Source organism: Zosterops lateralis (genome assembly GCF_965231275.1).
Source record: "Zosterops lateralis genome assembly, chromosome: 17".
Taxonomy (NCBI): domain Eukaryota; kingdom Metazoa; phylum Chordata; class Aves; order Passeriformes; family Zosteropidae; genus Zosterops; species Zosterops lateralis.
This window is the reverse complement of record NC_139777.1, coordinates 10,766,498-10,790,949: the sequence shown is the minus strand read 5'-3', so window position 1 is coordinate 10,790,949 and position 24,452 is coordinate 10,766,498. Positions and strand designations below refer to the sequence as shown.

Here is a 24,452-nt window from a genome sequence, read left to right as displayed (position 1 = left end):
ACACCAACACCGGGACCGGCACCGGGACCGAGCCGCTGGGTACAGGGGCACAGCGGGCACTGCGGGCACTGCGCCACGGGGTCCTGCGGGAACCTCCTTCCCCCACCTGATAGGAACAAAAGGCCTGGCTTATGTCTCTATGCGTGTGTACGTATGTATATGTGTGTATGTATAGAATTGTATTTATATATATATATATATGTCTCTATATCTATATCATAATCTATATCTATGTATGTATATATCTCTATATGTATGTCATATATATAATGTATATATGTGTGTGTATATGTGTATGTATATGTATAGAATCATATTAATAGATATGTCTATATATGTATATACGTCTATGTATGTATGTCTATATATATGTGTATGTATATATAATTATATCTATATAGCTATATATGTATGTCTATATATGTGTATTGTGTATATATATAGATGTATATATGTATTTATATCTCTAGAACCACATTAATAGATATGTCTGTATAGATACATATATATACGTACATATATATACACATATATACATGTATGTATACCTATACATGTATATATGTGTATATGCGTGTATGTACAGAATTGTATTTTTATATATATGTATGCATATCTATATATGTCTGTATATCTATCTATATATGTATGTCTGTATATGTGTGTTAGGTATATATGTGTGTGTATATATGGATGTATATATGTATTTATATCTATAGAACCATGTTAATAGATATGTCTGTATATATATGCAGATACATGTATGTATACCTATGCATATATACATATATATGTGTGTATGTATAGAATTTTTAATGTAATGTGTATATATATATAATGTATATGTGTGTATATATATGTATATATGTGTATATCTATATATATGTGTTATGTATGTGTGTATATATAGGTATATATATGTATTTATATCTGTAGAACCATATTAATAGATACGTCTGTATATATATATGCGTATATGTGTATATATATCTATACATATATATGTGTATATGTGTAGGACTGTGCTCATAGATGGATGTGTAGGTCCATATGAACAGATCTATACCTATACATCTATGCATATGTAAGTATATATGTAGATATGTGTATGTATAGATGTATATATAAAATATATATTCTCTGTGTGTGATATATTCTGTGCTACATGTGCATGGATATAAGTGCATTTATGCCTGTATGTGTTTGTTACACACACACATATGTGTGTGTCACAAAAGGTGTGTGTATGGGCACGATGAAGGCAGAGTCCAGCTCTGGGAGCACTCCCAGGGAGTGCCTGTGTGGGAAGCAGGGCTGCAGGTGCCAATCCCACAGGAAAAGCCTTGTTGGGTCATGCACATGGGCAGGGCCTGAGGCACCCAGGGTTCCTGCACCCCTCTGCCTTTCCCAGGGAGATGGAGAGGTAAAACTCTTCATGCTGTGCTGAAAATTACTCTCTGTGTGTCCTTCCTCCAGGTGGGCCCGTGGCAGCACTGGGGCCAGGTGCTGACAATCACTGGCTTGAAGGATCTGGGAAGAGTTTGAAATCTGGACTGTCTGAAGTGCTCCCTCTGTGAATGTCTGCATGCTCTTGGGCTTCCATCTCTCCCATTGTGGCACCTTTCACCTCTGGATAAAGCTGTTGTTCAGGTACTGTGCTTTGAGACAGCTGGCAAACCTTCCCAGAGCCATTGGGCCTTTACACAGGCGCTACACATTTATGTATATATTATCATGTGTTATGAATAATGTTATAACTTTTTATATTCAAGAGTATTCAAATCTTAGTCTTTACATTTTATTAAGTAGCTGTAGTATTTTGGAGCTAGTGTCCAGACTTTTCAAATGGCATTTCTTTAGATTAAAATGAATGAGTTGCTTGTTTAAAAGAATATTGTCATGAGCTAATTGTATTTTTTTTCATTAAAAATGTTTACATATTTTCTTTTTCTTCCTCCCTCTCAGTTTTGCTTTACAAAGGAGTCCCTGCAGAAAAGGAAGATAGGATCTCATTTCCCAAGAGGCTGTTGAGTCACACATCACACTGAGAGCCACTGCTAGATGTCCCCATGTTCCTTGCCAGGACATGCCATCCCTCCTGGTGACTGCCACCTCCTGCAGAAGGGGACCTGACTGAATCCTGCCCAGCCTGAACACCTGTGTGCCCTCATTTGCCATTCAAAGTTGTCTCTTCAAGTGTCCTGAGGAACAAATGGGAGCTGGAGGTGCTGTGTCACAGCAGCAGATGGTTCCTGCCAGCCATGTCCCCAGCTGAGCGGGTCCCACAGCCCTCTGTCCCCGGGGCCTGTGCCAGTATCCACTGTGGGATTTGCTGAGCCACAGGGTTCATGTTGAGCGTGCTGTGTTTTAGGGTGCTGAGGAAAATGCAGAGGCGGCACAGCAGCAACACTGACACCGTGCCTCCTGAAAGGTAAATCCTTCCCCTTCTTCTGTCCTCCGTGCTCCTCTCCCAAGAGAAGTGCTCTGATTTAGGAGTAGGGGGTGTTTTAGAAGATGAAAGCCCAGAATTGAGAAAGACATCAAATTCCTGTGCGTGTGGTGTGGCTGGGCTGCTCGAGTCTGGGGATTCTAGAGACAAGTTTACTTTCCTGCTTCCTGTCAGTTACTGGTTGCTGCCAACCACAGTGTTTCAGGATGATCCAGGATGGCACAGCTGGCTGGGCATGGGCAGGATGCGTGGAGCTCTGGAGGAGGAATTGGATTCATGGCCCAGTTCTGTGGGGACCCTGAGTACTGTCAGTGTGCAAGGATTGATTGACCTGTGTGGACAGAAACCATTTACACTTTTATCTTATTGAGGTGTTTAAAAAGTCTGCTGCTCTGAAGCTCCCCAGTACTCTGACTTAGTATTTTATAAAGAGTTTAGGTGACCTTTTACATCTTCCCAGAGTCTGTATCTATCTTCATGTATGTGAGTATTTAGAAGTAGAATACATCTAATTTGTTTCTGTAATTATAACCAGCAAGGGAGCCTTGCCACTGTTGTTGTTCTGGTACTGCATATTCCCTGGTGCTTTCCCAGAGTTAGAGTATGGCTTTTTTTACTTTTATTCCTAAAGAAGAAACTAATCTAATTACTTCAAGACAAAGAAGGAACTAATGAATTTCATTGCTCTGTTTGAGCTGAGATTATAAGGGAAAGATCATTAGTAAATATTTTCTTTTCTATATTGGTTTTGCAATTAGAGTTGAAGCCTTATGTCGTGGCCATTGCTAGCATGGTACCATTCTTAGTTTCAGGGGGAAAGAAAGCCATCTTCAGTTTTTTCTTCATGATGCTTTTGATTTCTAACAGGTAAATACATATTCAGGAACAGAGGCTGAAGTTAGTCTAACTATAGAAGGAAATGCTCTTACCACTGGTCTTCACTTCTGTTAACTTCAGCAGCCTCACAATTTCAACAAACAAACCTTGTTTGTTTATAAACATGTCACAGATTAATTCCTTCCTGCCGAAAGCACGCTCCTGTATCCTGGTAATATTATTCCAAACAATGGTTGTGTCTTTATTTGTAATACTGGGTTCCTCCCAGGCTGTTTGTTACATTCCCAGCCCTAAGCTGTCTATACATCCCTGAATTGTAATGTTAGGTATGAATTCAAAGACCTGGCTGATGAATATTTTGGACCAGAAAGAGGTGCGCAATGTCTTGTTGACTTGATTCCTTGCAGGAGCCTGTGGAGATACAGTGGGAATGGGGTGCAGGTATAAAAAGCATTATTAGGAGTTTGCTTAGTGGGAAAGTTTGGTCAGAAAAGTTTGAAGGTGTCCCCAGAGGGAGGTGAAAGGCAGAGCTCTGTGCCCTGTGAATGCCTGGGGAGGCTTTGGAGCCCATGGGGGAGAGAGGGTTGAGAGCCCAGGGTGTGCTCTCTCAACTTGTAACCACTATTCCCAAAGTTAGAGATCTCCCAGGATTCAAATCAGGAGGGACCAAAGCTCTGCAACGTGCCTTATTTGTGGCCTTTGCCTCTTGCTGAGGTTTATTTATTGTTTACTCTCCTTTTGCAGGTTAGAGAAGTTTTTGGTGTCTGTCAGGCACTTACTGCCTGGTGATCATTCTACTTGTTACCTGCATTGTTCCCTCTCACCTAAACTTTCCTTGTATTGACTTCTAGTGGAGAAAAAAACCCAACCCCTGTTGTCCTTTGTTGTTAGGATAAAGGTATTTAGACTTTCTTTTTGGGATCTGGCTGTATTCCAGCATGCTTAGGAAAGAATCAGTGCCAGAACCAGTTCTGTCCAGTGCCCAGTGAATTGGGTGCATCTATCCTCAATTCGCCAAAAATGTCAAAATAAAAGAATTTATTTGGACCCATGAGCACATCCTTCACTTTGGTGTCAGGTCAGGGACACACAAGCAGCTGTCAACACTTCTTTTCCCCTGGTGATTCTGTGTCTTCATCAGTGGGCAGGTAGTGATTGTCCCAAAATAAAGACAGAGGATATTGGGGTAGGTCATTGCTTTGAGTTAGCTTGGTTAATTTATTTGTTTATAGTATGACTTGACTTGGTGGTGCTGTGTCAGGTTCCATGAGGTTTTGTATGTTTTTCTTTAAATACTCAAATCATTACAGAAGATACCGGATTTGGTATTGGATGTATTATTTATTTGGTTTTCCCCAAAAGCAAACAGGTTGTTTGGGAGCTTCATTTTTGGTGAAGGAACTGATGTGTTCTGGTCAGGTCTGGAGAGGCTCTCTGATCTTGTCTGAGGCCTCTAGTTCTGCAGCTGTGGCTTCCTGACAGGAAATAGAGAGAAAAGCACCTGGCGACCTTGGAGTTGTGATAGTGCGTGAGGAGCTGTGGAACCACCGCAGTCAGGGCCGGGCTAAAGCACCACGGAGCTCTGTGCTGTATTTAATCACTCCTCTGTCCCCGCAGGAGCCGGAGCCAGACGGTGAGCTCGGAGGCCGCCGTGGATGAGAGCGGCGTGTTCGAGAGCCTCAAGGCCGAGGCCTCCTCCCCTCAGCAGCTCTTCTCGGGGCTGGCCGGGATCCCCTCGGGCTCCATCTCGGCCGCGCCCTTCCCCTCGGGGCTGGTGCTGGGCTCGGCGGCCGGAGGGGGCGAGGTGTTCATCCAGATGCCGGCCCCCAGGGAGGAGGGCTCGGGCCGCGCCGAGGGGGCCCCGTTCCACGGGCGGGCCCCGGCCCATCACTTCCACCACGGGCACCACCGCGGGCCCTCCCTGCTGCACATGGCCGGGGAGCGGCACGGCCACGCCGAGGAGGGCGCCGAGGAGCCCGCCGGCACCCCGGCCCCGGCCCTGTCTGAGCTGAAAGCCGTGGTGGGTTGGCTGCAGAAGGGGCTTCCCTTCATCCTCATCCTCCTGGCCAAAGTTTGTTTCCAGCACAAGCTTGGTGAGCGTCCCTCAGAGCTTTTTGAACTGTGATTAGAGTGTGGTTGGGAAACCTTATCAGGCTGTCATATCTGATGCATCCATCCTTTTTGGAGTGTGGTTGGGAGGCTTTATCAACTCTGATGTCTGATACATGACATTTGTCCATGTGGCAGTGTCCAGAGGGAGTTAGCATGAAGGGAACACACTCAAATGCATGGGATAATGCATGTGGTAAATTCACCCTACTTTCAGTCCATGCTGGTTTTCATCCTGGTCAGATCTATCTGTTTTCTGTCCTGACCCGTACTGTTCCTTTTCCTGATTTCTCCTTGGCGTTCCTGTGAGGCTGAGGATGGTACCAGGGCTTCTCCCTCAGAGCTCTCTTTAGGAGAGATGAGGAGAGCTTACATTGGTGATAGCAAAGATTTCTGTGTAGCACAGAAGGGTTCAGAGGGATGAGACTCTTTTCTTGCTGGTGGGGTGGTGGTTGTGAAATCAAGTCAAACAGCAGCAGCAGTTACTCTCTGACAGAGCCTTTCCCTGCAGGAATTGCTGTGTGCATTGGCATGGCCAGCACCTTTGCCTACGCCAACTCCACGCTCCGAGAACAGGTGGCTCTGAAGGTGAGTGCAGCATTTTACCTTCTTCTGTTCCCAGAAAACATCCTTTTCCATGCACAAAAGAGCCTCTGTGTTGAACCTTTGATTGCAGTGTAGGGCTGAATGCATTTATATGTATGCAGATCTGTCTTCTTCCTGCCCCACTGATGCTCTCCCAAAGTCTGTCTCCTGCTTTTTTGTGGAAGTGTGGCATAGTAAAACAAATAGAGGACAGGTCAGGGATGTTGTAATCTGCATCTGCCTCTGCCTGGCAGTGCCTATTCCAGCCCTTCTCTGCACCTTGTTTTTCTATCATGTACAGCAGAGATGCTGAAGCCTATTTGACTTGATAATGATGAGATTTAGCTTATTAGCATTTAGATAATGTTTTGAGATGATCAGCTGAAAGATTTCATAGAAATACTGCTTGCTAGTAGCTTTATAAAGCTCTGTGCATAGCATGCTTAGAATATAAAGAATCCAGCAGATTGTTTCAGGTCTTCTGATCCTCTGTGTCAGGAGAACAGTTCAACAGCACTAAAAGCACAAGGCTAGAATTGCCTTTTTGTTAAAATTACATGGGTGGCACAAGTGCAAGCTTGTATTTACCAGCAGCAGTGGAATCAGTGTGATCCAGCACTGAATGAACAGATAAATGGCACAACTCAGTAACAGATTGCTGTTGCCTTGCACTCTGCACCTCTGGCCTTCCAGTACTGTGCCCCTTAATCTGCCTGCTTTAAATCTCAGCCCAACAGTCCTGGCTGTAGAACAGCTACAGGGACCTCCTTTCTTAATAAATCAGCTCACAAGAAAAATGGTGGGTGTTTTCCTCTCAGGAATAAGATTTACTCCCCAAAGCTACCAAGGGCCAAGACCCAGGACAGATCTTCTGCCATCCAGCTTCTCTGTAACATTCCATATATGTTGAAATGCAAAATTTGCACTTCTTTTGACCTTTAATTATTTCTTCAATCAAAAATGGGTGTTCCAGAACCTCCATGCTTTAGGATAACACCCAGATGTGCTGCATGTAGTGGTGGATTAGATTTGATTTAGCTGAGCCTTCCACTGAGTGACTTTGGGTCTATTTATAAAACACCCCTTTGATGAATTGTCACTCCAGCCAGGGACAGCTCAGAATTTAGGACAATATGTGGAATGGACTTTTTTTAATCCGCTTGTCAAACTGCATTTTAAATATCAGGAGATTTTAGGTGTCCCGAGAAAGATCCCAACTTTGAAGATGCATTCTGCAAGTAAGGCTGTCGTTTTCACCAACTTATTTCAATAATTTCCATTGAAAAGGTTACCTGAGTGAGGGGCATTTCTGCTTGTTCTTATTTATGTCTTTACCTCACAGACTACTTCTTAGTCCTGTGTAAATAAACTAATTACTGAACACTTTGTTACATATTTTCATCCCCTGGGTTGGATTTTTCAGCAGTTGAAGGCTCAGCTCAAGTCTTGAGATTTTGAGCTCAAATAACTCTGCTTCATTTCCTTGCTTAGGAGAAGAGATCAGTGCTGGTTGTCTTCTGGATCCTGGCCTTTCTCACTGGAAACACCCTGTACTTGCTTTACACATTCAGCTCTCAGCAGCTTTACAACAGGTGAGCAAAATTTACATTGTACAGGAGGGGAGCAGGTGATAATTGCCAGGGGGGAAAAGAGGGAGAAGCCCACTTTTCCCCCACACTGTGGGAGGAAGTGTGTGTGCCTAAAGGATCTGCTGTCTTTGCTACATCTTTGTAACATCTTGCAGTGCAGGAAAAGAGTGTGTGTGTCACTTTACCAGTGGGTTATGCTCCTGTCAGTAAAGGACATAAGCAGTGTGTAAATTGGCCAGGGTGTGATGGTGTCAAAGCAGGGTGGATCCTTTCCAAAAATGGCCTCTGAATTCCCATTGTGACCATTGCAGCTGAACATAAAGTGCAGTGAGGGACTGACCCACTGATTTTCCTCTCCCTTTGGTGTTTTCAGTCTATCAAGGTTGGAGTGTGGGACAGGAGGGGAAATAGCAGCTTTACTCCAGTGTTCTCAGGGCTTGGAGGCACCTGGGTGTGGGGTGATTAGGATAGCCTTGCCTTGCAAATCCTGAATTAGGACTGAATTAGTCCTCAAATACAGAAAGGTTTGTGCTGATGGATTTGATTCAGCACTTCTTATAAAGCAGACAGGAATAATGACAGGTAGGAAGCAGAGAAAGGGGAAGAGCTGAGGAGGTTTGAATGTGTAGGTCAGAATGGGAGAGGCCAAGCCCTGGGATTGTCTGGATGGAGCTCGTGGGAGGGAGTGGAAAGGAAGGAACAGGAATGGCAGAGAGATGTGAAGGGGAAATCTGCACCACAGGGTGACTGTGTGTCTCTGAGGTAAGGTGGTCAACATTAAAAGCATGAATTGGACTAGTTTAAAATAAAGGCCAGATCATCTAAAATAAAGGGATTTTAGCAGTTTGGGGCCATCCTGCAGACAGTTTAGAGTGTGGTTTATTACCAGTGGACAGGCTGGGCCACAGCTCCAAGAAAAGCCCTGTTCCTGTGAGTGCTGCAGTGGTGTCATGCTCAGGTTGGTGTATCTCTTGTTTGCTGTGTGAGCACCTTTGACTGTTCACAAGCCAGGCTTGTCAAATTAGAAATTTGTCTGCTTCAGTTTTGTTTCTTTTTGGCTTATTTTTCATTTCCTGATTTATTTTTTTCTTGTTTCTAGTGCATGAATAGTAGTAAAGTCTCTGATTTTGTTTCTGTTTTTAGGGTGTAATTTTACCTGTTGTGCTGTGCCAGTGTTTGTGAGTATTTTAAATTCATGTTCAGGCTTTTCATTTTGGGTTGGTTACTTTACTTTGCTCCTTTTTTCTTTTTTTTTTTTTTTTTTTTTTTTTTTTTTTTTTTTTTTTTTTTTTTCCTATTAAGTTTTTGCTGTCTACCATGAGCCTTTAGCAGGTAAATATCCTGAAGGTGAATCCTGTTTTTTCAGCCTGAGCAGGGTCTAGTTCTCATTATTACTCAGGCCAGTATCTCCTGCCCATTGCTGGGTGCAATTCTGCTGTCCCAGACTCCACTTTTATAAACAGCAAATGTTCAGGCCAGTAAATGACATTATGTAAGGGGCATTAATTTTTGGATCTTTGGGTCAGGTAAGAACATGGGCAGAGCCCAGCTCTGGTTGTGCTTCAGGCAGTGGCCACTGTCAGAGCATGACACGTGTGAAGTTCTCACCTTTCTGCCGTGGCTGGTGCAGAATTTCTTATGTCCCCACTTTGTTTGATGTGCACAAGGAGCTTTAGGGACTGTGCCCCTGTGGCAAAGCAGCCTCAGGGGCTGTGAGAGTGTTCCCTTCTCCAAGGAGCCAGAACTGTTCTGAGCAGGACTCCCCAGGGACAAGCTGTGACACCCAGACCCAAGGGAGCATCCCTGTGCACTGAGGGCACTGTCAGCACACCAGAGGCTCTGCTGCACTGGGAAAGGCAGGTTATGGAGACTGCTGTGCTCCAAAACAGGCTTTATAGGTGTTTGGGTCCTGTTTTTGTGGGAAAGCCTCCTGACCTCAGTAGAAGTGGGCAAGAGCAAAGTCAGGAGGCCCAGAGGAACCACAGATCTGATTTGTATGTCTTCTCCTCTTGGCCTTGAGAACTTCCCTGAAGTTCAGGTGAGTTTCTGGGCTCTCTCTAGCCAGCAGTGGATACAAGGAGCTTGAGCAGGCTTCTCCTCAGTGGTATTTGAGCTTTGACGTCTCTTTCAGCCTCATATTCCTGAAACCCAACCTGGACAGGCTGGACTTCTTCGACCTGATGTGGATCGTGGGCATCGCAGACTTTGTGCTGAAGTACCTCACCATTGCCCTGAAATGCCTCGTCGTGGCCCTGCCCAAGATCATCCTCGCTGTCAAGTCAAAGGTAGGAGACTCTTGAGGCAAAAACCTTTGTCTTTGATAATCTCATACCTTTGCCACACATTTGCAGCATGAAATCAGAGAATCATGGAATGGTTTTAGTTTTAAAGCCGACCCAGTGCCACCCCCTGCCATGAGCACGGACACCTTCCACTGTCCCAGGCTGCTCCAAGCCCTGTCCAGCCTGGTCTGGGACACTTCCAGGGATCCAGGGGCAGCCACAGCTGCTCTGGGCACTCTCTGCCAGTGCCAAATATGGATGGAAGAATAAAAACATTAAAATCTGTTGATAAACCTTTGGCAGAAGGTCACCTGCGGGTCGAGGGCTGGTTTTTGAGCCATCACAGACCTGAGCAAGGGTTTGGTACTGCCAGCAGTGATTAAAGTCCAGAGAGGTGAGCTGAGCATTGCTTGAGGAGGAATCAGTGCTAGCAGCTAGGTAACTGGTTTTCTCATTAAGTCTTGTTTTCTGAGTAGTTTCTGAAAATTCATATTTCTGAAGCAGGATCCTTATAATTTCCTTGGAAGAAATTTCAAGTATTTGTCTCTTTGCCTTCCCACTTGGGTCAAAAAAGTAACTGGGTTAAACTGAAGCTACTGATGCCACAAAAGACAGCACCAGTTCTAATCATGGGAGAAGAAATATTTTAATTAAATGCATCATGTATTAAAATGTTCATGAAACCATATGTCGACAAAGCCTAACTTTTAAAAGTTTCTCCCTACATTCTCTCTCTTAAAACGCCTTTCAATATGTTTTTACTTTTACGGGTCTCTCATGCTGCCTCTTCCCCCACTCAGTAGTGTCCACATCTCAGGGACAGATGTAGCAATGTGTCTTATTTGCATTCAGTAAAGAAACTTCTGGCAGCTGTTGGGGTGAAAGGCACTCTGTAGATGCAAGGTACCAGCATTAATTGCTGAAAGTCTCAGGCAGGGCACTTCAGGGGGTATCTAAACTGGGAATAGTTTTGCTTAGAAATTACATGGGTGGCAGGGGACTTGAGCAGTTTGTTCCTGCACAGCAGGGCTATTTGAGATGGTTATTAATTTATTTCTGGCAATTGTCCAGCTTTTTTTTTCTTTTTTTCTCCTTCTTCTATTATTATTATTATATTTTGGGAGATTAATGTGCTGGGTCAGAGCATAATCCAGGCTGGGGAGGGAGGGAGAAGTGATGTGAATAGTCTTCCCAAGATAAATGGCAGTGTTGGAAAAGGTTCACAGCCTTTGCTTGCCTGTCTGAGAGCCATCCCAAGTAGTCATTAATCCTTGCCTGGGGAGAAGAAAGAGAAGGGGTCTTTATTTGCAGCTCCAGTGAGAGGCTGGTAGGATCACATCTGTCAAGGGCCTGTAATGACTCAGAGCACAGATGCTTCATTTTTAATACCTTTTTCTGGAGAGCAATGTGTCTCACTTGTTTTAAGCCCCTTTTTGTCTCAGGATGCTGTGGATGGTCTTGCTGTCCCCTGGCACCTGGGACTGCTGTCCCCCTCCACCAGCTCTGGGTTTGGTTCTCTCCCCCACTCACTAATGCAGCCAAGGATGAGATCTGGTGTAACAAATCAGGCAAGATCAGACTGGGATGGGAGGGCTCCAGGAGGGCCACAGGACACCATGGAAGTGGTAATTGGTGATCACATAGCTGGGCTCCTTCCCTGAGCCTGCTGACCCTGCTGGCTCCTGGCCTGCACAGGTGAAGGGTTTAAATGAAAGCGTTTGCTCAGTTGGAACACTTCTAGTGCAATTTAGGCACATTAACTTTGACCAACATTTTTATCAAGTTTTCTGTCTGAATACTTGCCAGATAAAAGTAATTCTCTTCCTCCCAATGTCCTCCAAGTAATATTTCCAAGCCCAGCTTGGAGTTTATTAACTTCTGGGTAGTTCTCACTTAATGGTAACAGGCTGCTGCAGAAATATAAATTTAACTCAGTAGAGCTTGGTTTTTTCAAGGTGGGTATTTATATACAATGAGAAGTTTTTGTGCCAATTTAACTACCCTGAACAGCAGCCTCTTGCTCCCCTAAGAGAGGGCCTGAAGTGGAGGTTGCTGCACTCTCAGGGCTGGAGTTCAGCACAGAGGGATTGAATCCTGAGCTCCCCTGCAGCCCCCTCGTGCTGGCAGTCAGCAGTAGATCCTGAAACTTGCCCATGGATGGGATGTGGGGAACTTTAATCATCCTGCACTCAGACTCTCAGCTGGCCCTTCAGATTTTCCTCATCTTGGAAGTTCAAAGGCACTTGCAAAACTAGTCTGGCTTTTCCTGCTGCTCTTTGGGATCCTGGTCTTCTCTGAATACTGAGTGGCTCTTGCTTTTATTTATCAGTCTTTATATCTCCCCTCACTCTTGTCTGTAGACTGAACACTGACAATTTTTTGAGTCTTCTCTCAGAGATTGTTAATTCCTGATCTTATTATTCTCTTCTGGACTGTCTTCATTCCCTCCCTGTTTTTTAGACCATTTCTCCAGTCTGTCAAGATGAATTTGGAATATAATCCCTTTTTCCAATTGTGTTTACAGTTTAGTGTCAGCTGTACATTACTGTGTTCCATCAAGATCATCAGTGAAAATAGTGAATAGCACTAAACTCTGCTTACATCAGTTGGATGCATCTTTTCATTCTGTGAGTAAACACATGAAAAATCTGGGTTAGAACACTCAGTTCCCCCCATCCAAAGTACCTGGGTCATGTTTTCCTAGTATGGCCCACCACAGGAAGGGCAACTTTTGGTGTAAATTTCTGTGATTTGTAGCATCAGTTTATGCTTTAACTGAGAAAAAGCAAACTAAAACTGAGGGGCAGAAAAAGTTTGTCTTTGCACAGGGGGCAAAAACCATGATATTGGGTGCTTGAATTGTGAAGTATGAGAGCTGCTTTATTATAAGGACACAGCCAGCCAGAGTTCTCCAAGCCTGAGTAACTCAAACTCAAGATCTCTGCAAGCAGCTCCTCCAAAGAACGATGGAAGACTGAGTATTTGACAAGATAATCCCAGACTTCCCCAGGTTCCAAACCAACCTGGAAAACAGAGGCACCAAGAGAGGCTGTGAGACTCCAATCAGGCTGGAGTGCAGGGAGAGAAGAGCTTGTGAATTGGAGAGAAAAGCAGGAAAAGGAAGGGAACCCCAGCATCAGCCTGATCTCAGCTCTCTGGAGCTTCCAGAAGGATCAGAGCTGTGGCTGGAGGTGTCCCTCTCTCCCTCCAGGCTGTGACACTGAGCTGGGAACAAGTTTCAGTAACAGCTGAGCTCATCATTCCTTTGGAAGGAGGGGCTTGGCTGAAGGCTCTCCATTAGAAAAGGCAAATAAGATCATTTGGTTCAATATAAAATGAATTAAAGTAAATTAAACTGCAGGAGCCATGTGGCCTGCAGAGGCTTCCATTGTTGTGCACACATCAAGGGCAGCTTTTCATTTTCTCTGCTAAGGAATGACAGCTTGAGGGGGGTGGAATTCAAAATCAGGAAATAAATAATAAAAAGACACAGTTGCCAAAGATTGCACTTAGGAAATCCCAGGTGCCTGCAGGCCTCCCATCCCCTCCTCATGTTGTTGTCAGCAATCTGAGCTGGAGAAGTGAGTGAAACGTGGGGGGAGGGAGAAAGAAAACCAAACCAAACCAAACAGAACTCTAAGGAACTGTTATCCCAAGTTCTTTCACCTGTGAATCCCTACAGGGAACAAAGATACCATGGACATTTTGATACCTAAGAAAGCCCTAAATAAGAGTTTTCTCTGCATGCTCAATGCAGAGCCAAGTTACAGGGGACTGCATTTCCAGAAAAAGTGAAAATGCAGGAGGACATTGACCTTGGCCCCTCACTGCAGCTTTCAAAATGCTTGGTGGTTTTTCTAGTTGATTGTTTTATTAGTGCTTTTTATTTTTAAAGTACCATCTCATCAAGTCAGGTCAGAGAGAACTTGGCCTGGATGTGGCAGCAATTGCAAATCCTGCACTTGAACTTTGGACCAAAAACCTTTTCCAGGTGCACATCCAGGTGCTGCATAGATGGGTACAGCTCTGCCATGGAACCTGGCACATTAATTTCCATGTTCCTTCTGAAATGGCACCTTTTTTTTGTCCTAAGGAAAAAAAAAAAGTTTCTTGGAGTATTTGAGTCCTCTAAAAATACAGAGCTGGCTGGTAGATAATGCTTAATAAAAGATACCCAGGGAAAGATGTTCCTGGTCCTTGTCAGTGCAATATGGAATTTGTTCCGGCTCTTCCCTCTCAGTGTGGTTGAAGGGGCGTTCCCAGGCAGGTGTCAGCCCATCCTCTCATCCCCCTCTCCTCCCTGACCTTGGATCCTCTTTGGGGGAGCTCACTCACAACCAGATTCACCCTTCATGGACAGCAGTCTGAGCTTAGATCCTCCTGAGCCACAGGAACTCCAGGATGTTCTGCAAAGAATTTTCCCTGCTGCAGCTGGGACTGATGTGCTGTCCCAGAATCAGAAGTGTGGGATTTATTATTTACAAAATTAAAAAACTAACTGAAGCATAAGAGCAGGTACTGAGGAAGCTTGCTATGCAAATCACTGCTACTGAACTTTTTAAAGATCATTGCTCTTCACTGCAATGATTTAACCTTCCAGTTTAAGATACAAAAGATGTGATTTTCAGAAGTGTTGTGCATTAACTAAAATTCTCATTTTCCCCTCTAGTCCCACCTTGACATTACTCCTGCATGGGTTTTCACCCATGTCCTCCATGCCACAATGCAGTTTACTGTGTAAATCTGGGAGTTTTCTGTTTTACTGCTCCTACCCAACGCTTGATCTATTGGCACCATGACCTGGAATCTCAGCAGAGCCTGCTCTCCTCTGATCCAAATTGCCAGCAGGTCTCCAAAGCTTTTTCCAGCATCTCCCTGGTTCAGAACATGCCCTAATGGTGCTGGCAGCAGAACAAGTGAGACTTGGAGCTCCCCTCGAGTGCTAATCACACCTTGCAGTTGCCTCATTGCAACTTCTCTCACTTCTCCTGCATCCCCCGCCCTGACTGTGCTGTGTCAGTCCTTGCTGTGCCTCTGCTCCTTGTGGGGAGGCACATGTGCACTGAGGCACAGCCTTATGGCAAAAGAGGCTGCACAAGGAGGCTCTGGGGGAATCAGCATTGCCTCTGCTGCTGCAACCTGCCCCCTTTGCTGTGCCTGGGTTGGGATTCAATTTTTAATTATGCTGTTCCATGTTATTTTTCTGTGAGATTTCTCCCCTCCATCACCACGCCCCAAAGATGAAGGAGAGGCATTGAAAAAAAAAAAGCTGTTGCAGCAACTGGAAAGTTCACAGGAAACAAAAGAGGCTGCTGGAAGAACATTTCTACAAGTTCAAGTTGAGTGCTACACTGGAGAATTAAATCCTGTCCTGTACTTTGCCAAATAATTCCTGTGTGAGCCCAGGGAAGTCAGGTAGAGCTGCAAACTGAAGTCAGTGGTTCAGCTTTTAATGGTAACATGATCTGTAAAATGAAGTGCTTTATAAAAAGTCGAATCCCAACACCTCAGCTTGGACACCAAAACAACCTTACCTTGACCTTTGTCTTTCTGAGTCTCAGGTTCTCATTTAGAAAATGCAGAGAAAAGCTGTCCCTGAGGTCAGCCAGCAGCAGGAAAATAAAGGGGTTTTAAAAATGTTTTCTGTAGTGCTGTTGTCATAAAGGGACTGGAGAAATTCTAGGAATGTGCTCCTCTGAGCAGAGCTCAAATGGCAGGAAAGGATCAGATGCAGATCTGCCATCAAGTAGTGAGGATGTAACAAAATACCAAGAAGTTACATGCTCAGTGTGCAAAACCAGTGCAGTACAGACTGAAATACTGCATCTACAGAGGGGAAAGTGCAATTGTATGAAAATGCTGAATTTCCCTCTTTCAAAATAAGTTCTTGGTTTGAGGTATAAAAATGGTCGTTCTATGTAGTGAAGGAGGTTCAGGAAAATGGGGGGATTGTACACAAGTCACTGACTTGTTTTTTTAACAGAGCACTGAAAAAAGGAATCAAAATTTCACCATGTGGTATCTGAGGCTCATCAGCAGAGCTGCTAAAATTAGATCCCAGCACAGCCCTTCCCCACGTGTGCTAATGAAGTGTTTGATAGCAGCAGCAGCAGCTCCCACAGAGCTCCCTCAGAGGGAGCAGGGCCAGCACTGCCCTTCTCACTTCCTGGCCAGGCTTAACCCTTGATGAGAGCAGAGCCTGCCTCCTGTTCTCTCTCTACCCCACCCTCATTAGGAGCCAGAATTCTAGGTAATAATTCTTATTTAATCTCTGCAGTTCAGCTGCCTCCTGCACAGTCCAGTCCTGCACTGGGGCTGGCTCACAGGCTCACCAGAAGGATTCTGCAGATCTTAGAGAGCTCTTCAATCTGTTTCCAGTGCATTCCAGAGAAAATTCCCTGATTTACACAGATTTTTGTGACATAGGAAAAATCACCTTACAGAGACAGGCCTTGCCTTATTTCAAGCTGTGGTGCCAAGTCAGATCACAGGAGAAATAAATTATGTTTGTGCTTCATATAACATACAGGTTTAATCTTGAAGAAAAAAAAAAAAACAAACAAAACCCCCTGGTATATTTTAGCTGAATTTTTCAGACAAAATACAGCTCAAGAAAAGATTTGATTTGAAAAATGTAACCCAGATAGCCAAGAGATAACAGAGCTGAGAAGTGGCAGACAGGTATGTTGAGTGTGCTTCCCACTGATGGCTGCTGTCTGCAGTAAGTTCCTGCTATCAGAAATCTACATTTTGCTGCTGAAATTATAGGGAATAATCCTCATTTTCAAGCTTCTGGCTCAGAAGGAGGGCCTCACTTCTGCATCAGCCCTTTGTAGAATTATTTCTGATTTCCTTGAACTTTTCCTGGTTTAAAAAAGGGGCTGGTGTGGTGCACTGAGATGCCTGACAAGACTTAGAACTTTGTAGTTCTCTTCAAATGATGCTCAGTTGCTCTTGTATTGCTCCTCTCTCCTGGAATCACTCTAAATTTATCGATATTTAATGGTCAGGTGGGTGCTGCTCTTGGGGGCTGCATGGAGGGATGCATTCCTTAAAACTTAACTTTACTCTTAGGAGTGAAGTTTGTAGCTGCTAAAAAATCCTGGTGCCCTGCAGTCACCCCTGAAATCTGAAGATTTCCCTCAGATAAGGGAACTGTGAAGGCTCTGGGGAGAGTGGAGAAGTTGTGGCTGGATGCTGAAGTTTGTCACTTGCTGCCACTGCCACCCCCACAGCCTGGCTGTGCCCTGGGGCTGCCCCAGACCCACCTTTGCTCACACCTCGGGCTGTTTCAGTGCCTCAGAAGTTGTGTTGTAGCAGGATTCCAGCCGGGAATGGCCGGGGTGCTGCATGCAGCAGCTCTGTCTGATGCAATGGGACAGCAAGCAGTGACCTGTCCCAGCCCAGCTGCTGGGGCAGCGGGGATCCGTGAAGGACCGTGGGTGGGAGGGACGAGCTGGAGAAAGCAAACTTTGCTGCCTTTATCTTGCTGGGAGCTTTCATCAGAGCCCTGTGGAGGGACACGGTGACAGCTTTGTCATTTGTGCCACAGCAGCGCCCAAAATAAACGATGATTGCATCTCAGCGCCGGGCTGGAGAGAGACCTCTCTGCTAATTTAACAGATTGCTGGCGGTTTTTGCTGCTGCTCCGTGTTTGCTCTGCGATGCCACCCGGGAGTGGTGCAGGGGAGGGGACGGGGACGGGGACGGGGATGGAGATGGGGACGGGGATGGGGACGGGCATGGGCATGGGGATGGGGATGGGAACGGGGATGAGGATGGGGACGGGGATGGGGATGGGGATGGGGGTGCGGAGGGCAGGGAAGCAGCCCGGTCCGATAGCAGCCGCTGGTGTGACCTCACTCGCGTCCCGGGGGACATGAGATCATGAGCGTGCCAGAGCTCTGGGAAGGATTGGATTTGTCGGGAGCAGCAGGATGGCCTGCGAGTGATCTCATCGCAGCCCCCGGGGAAGGGCGCTGGCTGCTGCCAGCCCGGCTGCCAGGACTCAATCCCCATCCCCACCTCAGCAATTAGTGATTGGCCTGCGATGACATCACTGATGACAGAGCTAACTGGGACGACACAGCAAAATTCCAGGGGAATTTCCCCTTCTCCAGGAGCTTAGCGAATAAAAGGATTTTGACAGGACAAACCCAAATCTTTCAGCCCGGATAATGTCATTGCAGATTAAGAATCGTTCTGGGCTCGGTTTTCCCCCAGCTGTCCCTGTAAACAGCGTGGGACAGAGCAAACTGGGGGTGGCCCTAAATTAGGCACTTATTCAGGCTTTGGTGAAGGTTGACAAAGGATATTGCCCATTCTTTGAGTCTCTTTTGAGAGAGAAGCATTTCAACACTTCCCCCTCCCCACCTTGAGGTCTTCAGGAAGGTTTGTTTGGTCCCTTTGAGTTTTAAATGCCCCGAGGGTTTGATTTTCAGCACCAGTCTTTTTGTCTGTGCGCTGCCCAAGAGCCAACACACACCTGGGGGGAAGTGGAAGGATGCTGTCAAGCATAATTAATTTGATTCTTTGGGATTACCTAAAAAATTGTCAGGAAGACTGGGGTCACTTTACACTGAATCCCTGTACTTTCAGAAGAGGTGTGAGGTCAAAGAGATCTAACTTGCTTTTCTTTTTTTCACTAATAATAATATCTACAATTTACATAATATTAATTCCATATTAACGTTTGCTCTTCTGCAGCATTGTCCAGATACAATTTATTGCCTACTCATAACGTGCTGTAAAGTTTAAAATTCCAAACTGCAGCACAGCTGGGTCAGTGACAGAGCCCTGTGGAGGAATGAAGGATAATTATCCTTTCTAGGCACAGAGTTCAGGGGCTGTAGAGAAATGGCTGCACCTCATGAGTGTGGTCTCTGCACCATTTAACAGTGCAGTGATCAGTGAACACCAGCCCTGCACAAATTAAATGTTCTTCTTTTGACTTCCTGATAATGATCACGTCTCACTTGCCTGGTTGTCTTGCAGGGAAAGTTTTATCTGATTATTGAGGAGCTGAGCCAGCTGTTCCGCTCCCTGGTGCCCATCCAGCTGTGGTACAAATACATCATGGGAGATGATCCATCCAGCAGCTACTTCCTGGGTGGGATCCTCATCATCATGTACAGCCTCTGCAAGGTGAGCAGCAGCTCCTGAACAAGCCCTGGGAGCTGTGGCAGGGGCAGGGGGAGCAGCACAAAGGGACAAATGCACCTTTTGGTTGTGGCTGACCCTGCCCAGGAAACTGCAGCATTGCTCCAGCTGCCAGAGGCGTTTTGCTCCCCAGCATGTGGGCACTGCTGGGCTGGAGGAGGATCTGAGGCTGCTCCCAGTGTTGCATCAGACTCATGAAGTCATTGCTGCTCTGCTAATCCCTCTCTGCAGAGGCTGCAGGAGAAGGGGAGCTGGTCCTGGGGGAGCAGAGGTGCTGGCTGGCTCCACACCTCCAGCTGCCACACAAAGGCAGGCTGCACACACTCACATGGTTGTCTCTAAGCTTTCCTCAGCCACTCACAGCTCTGGGTGCAGCAGGGAGAGAAAACAGCATCCAAATCCTGCCTGGATAAAACAGATCCCATTCTAGGTCTTGGTCTGGCTGGTACAAGTGATGGACAGGAGTAATTCATGTTTCCTCAAAAATAAGAGCACAAAGTTGGTACAAGTGTAGATGAGCAGGTGTGATTAAGTCAGAAGAGTCCCAGGGCTAAAAATAATAGTAATTCTAATGCTGTGTGTTAAACCCTGCCCAGAGATAGAGCAGTAGCTGAAGGAAACTGTGATAAACCAGATGTTCACCCCTCTGAGAAGGGCCGGGCTTGCTCCATCCCAGATCCCTGTCTGTGCTTGTGGCTCTGCAGGATCAGGCTGAAAGATGGGGAACAGAGGATATATCCAAGCTGGAAACAGCTCAGAGGAGCAGAGCAATGCTGAGTTATAGTGTAGCTCTGTATTGTTTATGAATAGGGTCATGCAACCCCTCCTGCCCAGGGCTGTACAGTTCTTGTCAGCAAATTAGGCAGAGGAAGGAGGTCAGTGGAGTGATGTGGTCACAGCAGGTCTGAGACCATGCCAAGGCAGAGCAAACAGTGCCAGGACAGCAGCACACGAGGCCAGGGCAGCTCCCTGCACTCCCCTTCAGCCCCAGCTCCTTCCTGCTCCTCTCTCTGTGCTCTGGGGGAGGATTGTTGGCCCTTTCAGAGGTGTCACTGCCTGCACCCACTGCAGTACCCACCCTTCCCTGCCCCTCTGGCAGCTCAGGTGTGCACACCACAGGTGTACAAGAACAAATGATCTTTCTTGTTCCCTCCTTGCAAAAGTAACTCAACACCTGGAAAAGGGATGCAGTTCCACCTGCCATTTCTTACAGCTGGAGAAGCCCTCAGAGTGGGAAGATGCTGGTGGGGAATTCTGCTCCTTGGAGCAAGAGGAGCCAAGCTCAAAACCACAGCTGGCAGGGAAAGGCCTCCCCAGCCAGGGTCAGAGAGAGTCCAACAGCAATAAGGCAGCCCAGGGTGAGGATGAGGAGTCACCCCAGGTGCTGGGCTGTCCAGAGAAGGGGGATCTGGAACAAGGCACAGCTGAGCTGGACACCAGCACCTTCAGAGCACAGCTCAGCCATGAGCTGAGACCTCCAGGGCTGAGCTGAACTCAGGGACAGGGTTGTGGCAGGAGAGCCCAGGTGAGGCACAGGTGGGAACAGTTCCTTAGGGGTTAACTTGATGTTCCTGTCCTGTGGAGCCTTTGTAGGGAGAGTTGGGGTGGTCTAGACTGGAAAAGCAGCTTCATTTTGAGAAGTTTGTGTCCAGGTCAGGGTTAGCCCTGTGCACACCAAGACTTTGCTTGGGAGGGAAGGGGAAGGGAGAACTCCTCTCCCAGTGCAGGGCATGGAGCCCTCAGTGTGCTCATCCCATTTCCAGTCACCAGAGCTGCAGGTCCAGCTCCTTGCCTGAGACACTGAAAAGATCCCCAAAGGAGTCCACATTAGCAAAGCCACAAACCACATTAGAAAAACCACAGAAGCCAATTTGGCACTGAGAGCTTCTGTTGTCCTGGCAAAATTCCAGGGCTGGGCTGGGGCTGTGTCCCCTTCCCCTGCACAGGGGGCAGGAGCACCTCCAGGAGGTTACTGGGAGCTGCTGGGAGCTGTGCTGGTGCCTCTGTCTGGTCTCTGTAATCGTGAGCCTCTGGTTTTGCTGGAGAAATCCCAGGTGTTCACAAGCAGAGCATCCAGGTTGTATTTTTGCCCTGTCCCTGTGTGTGACCCAGTTCTGAAATGATGGCTGGTACAGCAAAAAACGGGTGAGAAATGGATGTTGGCTCTCTGAAACACACAGCTCTTGGGGCTGCAGGGAGCTCCAGAGGGAAAGAAATGAGGGGGGAATAAGGGCTGGGAGAGAGGAGACACGGGAGCAAAGGCATTGGGGTCATGCTGTGAGCAAAACAACCAGGAAAAGCTGGGAATTGCACCGGGGGAAAGGGCTGATCCCCACCCCGGGCAGGAGGTGGAAGGTCTGAGGCAGTGGGCAGCCCCAGGTGGTGGCTGCTGAGTGGAAGCATTACTGGAAGGAGGCTGGGAGCCCTGTGTGTGCTGACTGGAAACATTATTGGTGCCTTCATTTGCTTCCACATCCCTTGCAGGATGAGCTCATTGGCATTCCCTGCAGTGAGCCCACTCAATCAAGCTCACCAAAAACACATAAACAACAGAAAGCCAACTCCTCTCTGTGCCTTTGCAGTGCTGCTCCAGCTCTGCAGCTGCAGCATCACAGCCTCCCCTGCCCTCAGGTGACAGCCAGAAGCTCCTGCTGTGCCACCAGCCCCAGCTGATGCAGGGCTGGTCCTTGCACTGTTACTTTTGCACATCTTGTTTAGTTCAGTGTCTTTTCCTGTGCTCTGCCAGCAGATAGGGAAGATAAAGATGATGGACTGGTTTTCAAGCTATTTTCTTTCTTTTTTTCCCTTTCCTCTTTCTCCTTTCCCCTTTCCTCTTCCCTTCCTTTCCCTTCCCTGCCCTATAGGAACAGGTTCATTTTAGCCCTTCCCTACTTAGTGGGGTGGACAATTGTCCCCAGCAGAGCCTGGTACCAGCCCCTCTCTGTGTCCTGTCAAGTCCCCAGTTTGCAGTCAGCTGCTCCCAGAGCTTTTCTGGCCACCCTTCCCCGCTGTCAATTCCCATTTATTACATATTTCATGATCACCATGAAATCTTTTTTGGCACCATTGTTACTTTTTCCCCTCTGAGTATCCATTTGGAGAATGTTTGCCGACTTTCTGGACTCACACACACACACAGAGGTTTTGTGAAAATTATCTAAAATGGGATGTGTTTTTTGCAGTCTTTTGACATCTGTGGCCGTGTGGGAAGTGTCAGGAAGGCGCTGAAGGTCCTTTGCACCCCCCAGGTAAGGAGTTCAACAGAGAGGAGCAATCTCAGAGGTGGAACCTTGTTCCTGCTGAATGATAAAATTGAAAAGTGCTCCGTGCATCAGCACCACAGAATAAAATAATGTTATCCCAAGGCTGGACAAGCTGGGAGCTTCTGTCAGGGGTGTCAGGGACCTTTTCTGACACCTGCCCTGCCCCAGCTGTGGAGAGAGATTGTTCCTGTTCTTTCTGATTGGAAGCTCTCTGTAATGGGGATTAATCCAACTGCAAGGAGCTGACAAAACTTTGTAGTGCAGAGTGTGGGAAGGACTTTGTGGTGCCTGATGTGCAGTGACATTGAAAGAGACCCTGCAGTGCACAGGAATTATCCCAGGCACTGCATTCCACAGGGCTGGCATTTAGATCTGCTGCAGTGACTTACATTTGAAAAGGGTGAAATCAAAGACTGTAGAGGAAAAGAACCTCATCAAAGTTTGTTAGAGCTTATCTTGCTTGTTCCCTGGGCTTGGGCTGGTCATTTTCCCTCAGCAGGTTTCTGTATCCCTGAAATCTGTTACAGTGGGAGAAGCAACATTTACCTTCCATGTATCTAAAGAGAAAGTGGGCAGTCTGTGGGTGCTGCTGCTGTTCTCTTTCTTCTATTGTCTACTTGCTAATAATAATAACACCTCCCTCCATCTAAACACCCCTGCAAATGATGCTGAATTAATCCTCTCAGCTCCCTGTTGAGCTCATTAAATTCCATTATCCTTGCTGCACAAGTGGAGGCCCTAAAAGATGGAGTCAGCTCGAGGGGAAAGGCAAACAGGGAGCTCAGAGCTCCAGACTCCCTGTGTGCCCTGATCCCCCTTCCCCAAACAGTGACACAACACCAGGGTCCCTGTGGGGAATCTGAAAAGCAATCTCTGTGCACATTTACCCTTCCAATCCTTTGACATGGGTTTGTTTTTTCCCCCATCCCTGGCAGACCTATGGAGTCCGAGCCACAAGCCAGCAGTGCAGTGAGGCAGGAGACATCTGTGCCATTTGCCAGGCAGAGTTCAGGGAGCCTCTGATCCTTCTGTGCCAGGTAAGACCCCAGAACTGCCCTGCTGGCATTCCTTCAGTGAACTCCTGCACTGGGGAGAGGCACAGCCAGCCTGGGAACTTCTGAACTCCATTGCTGGATCTTGATCCAGCTCCTGGTGGATATTTATTGCCCTGGATAACCCCTGGACTGTGGCTGTGGGATGGACACAGCCCTGAGGGGCAGGGGCTGCAATGGGCAGTGCAGATCCTGGGTCCTGAGTGAGCAGAGCTTTACCTGCCCCTTGAGGGGGCTGGGTAACTTTAATACTCCCTTTTGATAACATTGTTATCAAATTAAAGCCATCCTGTGCATCAAAGGTGCTTCTTAGCCTTGCTGTGAACATCTGTGCAGATGTTTCCAAGCTGGAAGCCTCCGAGAAGCTGCTTTAGGATTTGCTTGGCAGAGCTGGGGTTTTGAGGAGTGACATTTCTGCTGACTCCACATGTGTGGAGGAGTTCTCAGCTCCTCACAGCTCCTCGTGCTCCCTCCTTGCCCTTTTCCTGCTCTGCCAGACAGGCACTGGATGGTGTGTGCTGGAGAGAACCCGGGGAGGGGTCAGGGCAAACGAGAGGAGGAGATAAGGGGTGAAAATTGACATTTGTGGAAAAATGGAAACTGGGACTGCAGAATAAAGCAAATAATCAAGGAGCAGGGGGAAGAGAGGGGTTAATTGAGCTCAGTAGGACTGAGATAACTCAGGGAACTGAGGATGGAAATGTGGTACAGGAAAACCCTCTCAGCCCAGGTGTTGTTGTAGACCTTTGGAATGTTTCTTTCTAGTGCTGCTATTAAACACCAGAGTGCTAAACCACTGGCTTTGGCAACCTGGGGTTCACTTCCCACACCCCAGGAGTGCCAGCTGTGCCAGCTGCCTCCCTGCTGGGGTGACAGTCCCTGTGTCCCCGTGTCCCCAGCACGTGTTCTGTGAGGAGTGCCTGTGCCTCTGGTTCGACCGGGAGAAGACGTGTCCGCTGTGCCGCTCAGTCACCGTGGAGACGCTGCGCTGCTGGAAGGACGGCACCACCTCTGCCCACTTCCAGGTCTACTGACAGCAGGAAAACCCAGGATCTCTGCTCTGTTTGGCCTTCACTCCTTCTCCCAGCTCTGAGCCAACAGAACTGTTGTGACCGGGCAGAAACTTT

At 46.9% G+C, this 24,452-nt stretch overlaps 1 protein-coding gene across 4 annotated transcripts; it reads left to right on the top strand.

Annotated features, from left to right (window-relative positions):
• Positions 1-62: 62 nt before the first annotated feature.
• Positions 63-24,452, top strand: RNFT2 (ring finger protein, transmembrane 2). Of its 4 annotated transcripts, XM_083873835.1 has the most exons (12): positions 63-147; positions 1,477-1,650; positions 1,966-2,225; positions 2,372-2,431; positions 4,904-5,379; positions 5,907-5,983; positions 7,472-7,572; positions 9,701-9,854; positions 18,846-18,995; positions 22,193-22,258; positions 23,209-23,310; positions 24,225-24,452. In XM_083873835.1, exons 4-12 carry the CDS (start codon positions 2,385-2,387, stop codon positions 24,357-24,359), a joined length of 1,308 nt encoding a protein of 435 aa, XP_083729961.1. In that variant the 5' UTR covers positions 63-147; positions 1,477-1,650; positions 1,966-2,225; positions 2,372-2,384; the 3' UTR covers positions 24,360-24,452. The 4 variants fall into 4 exon arrangements, with proteins under 4 accessions (XP_083729961.1, XP_083729960.1, XP_083729962.1 ...); XM_083873834.1 differs by having other exon boundaries at positions 1,966-2,431; XM_083873836.1 differs by lacking the exon at positions 24,225-24,452 and adding an exon at positions 24,091-24,165 and having other exon boundaries at positions 1,966-2,431.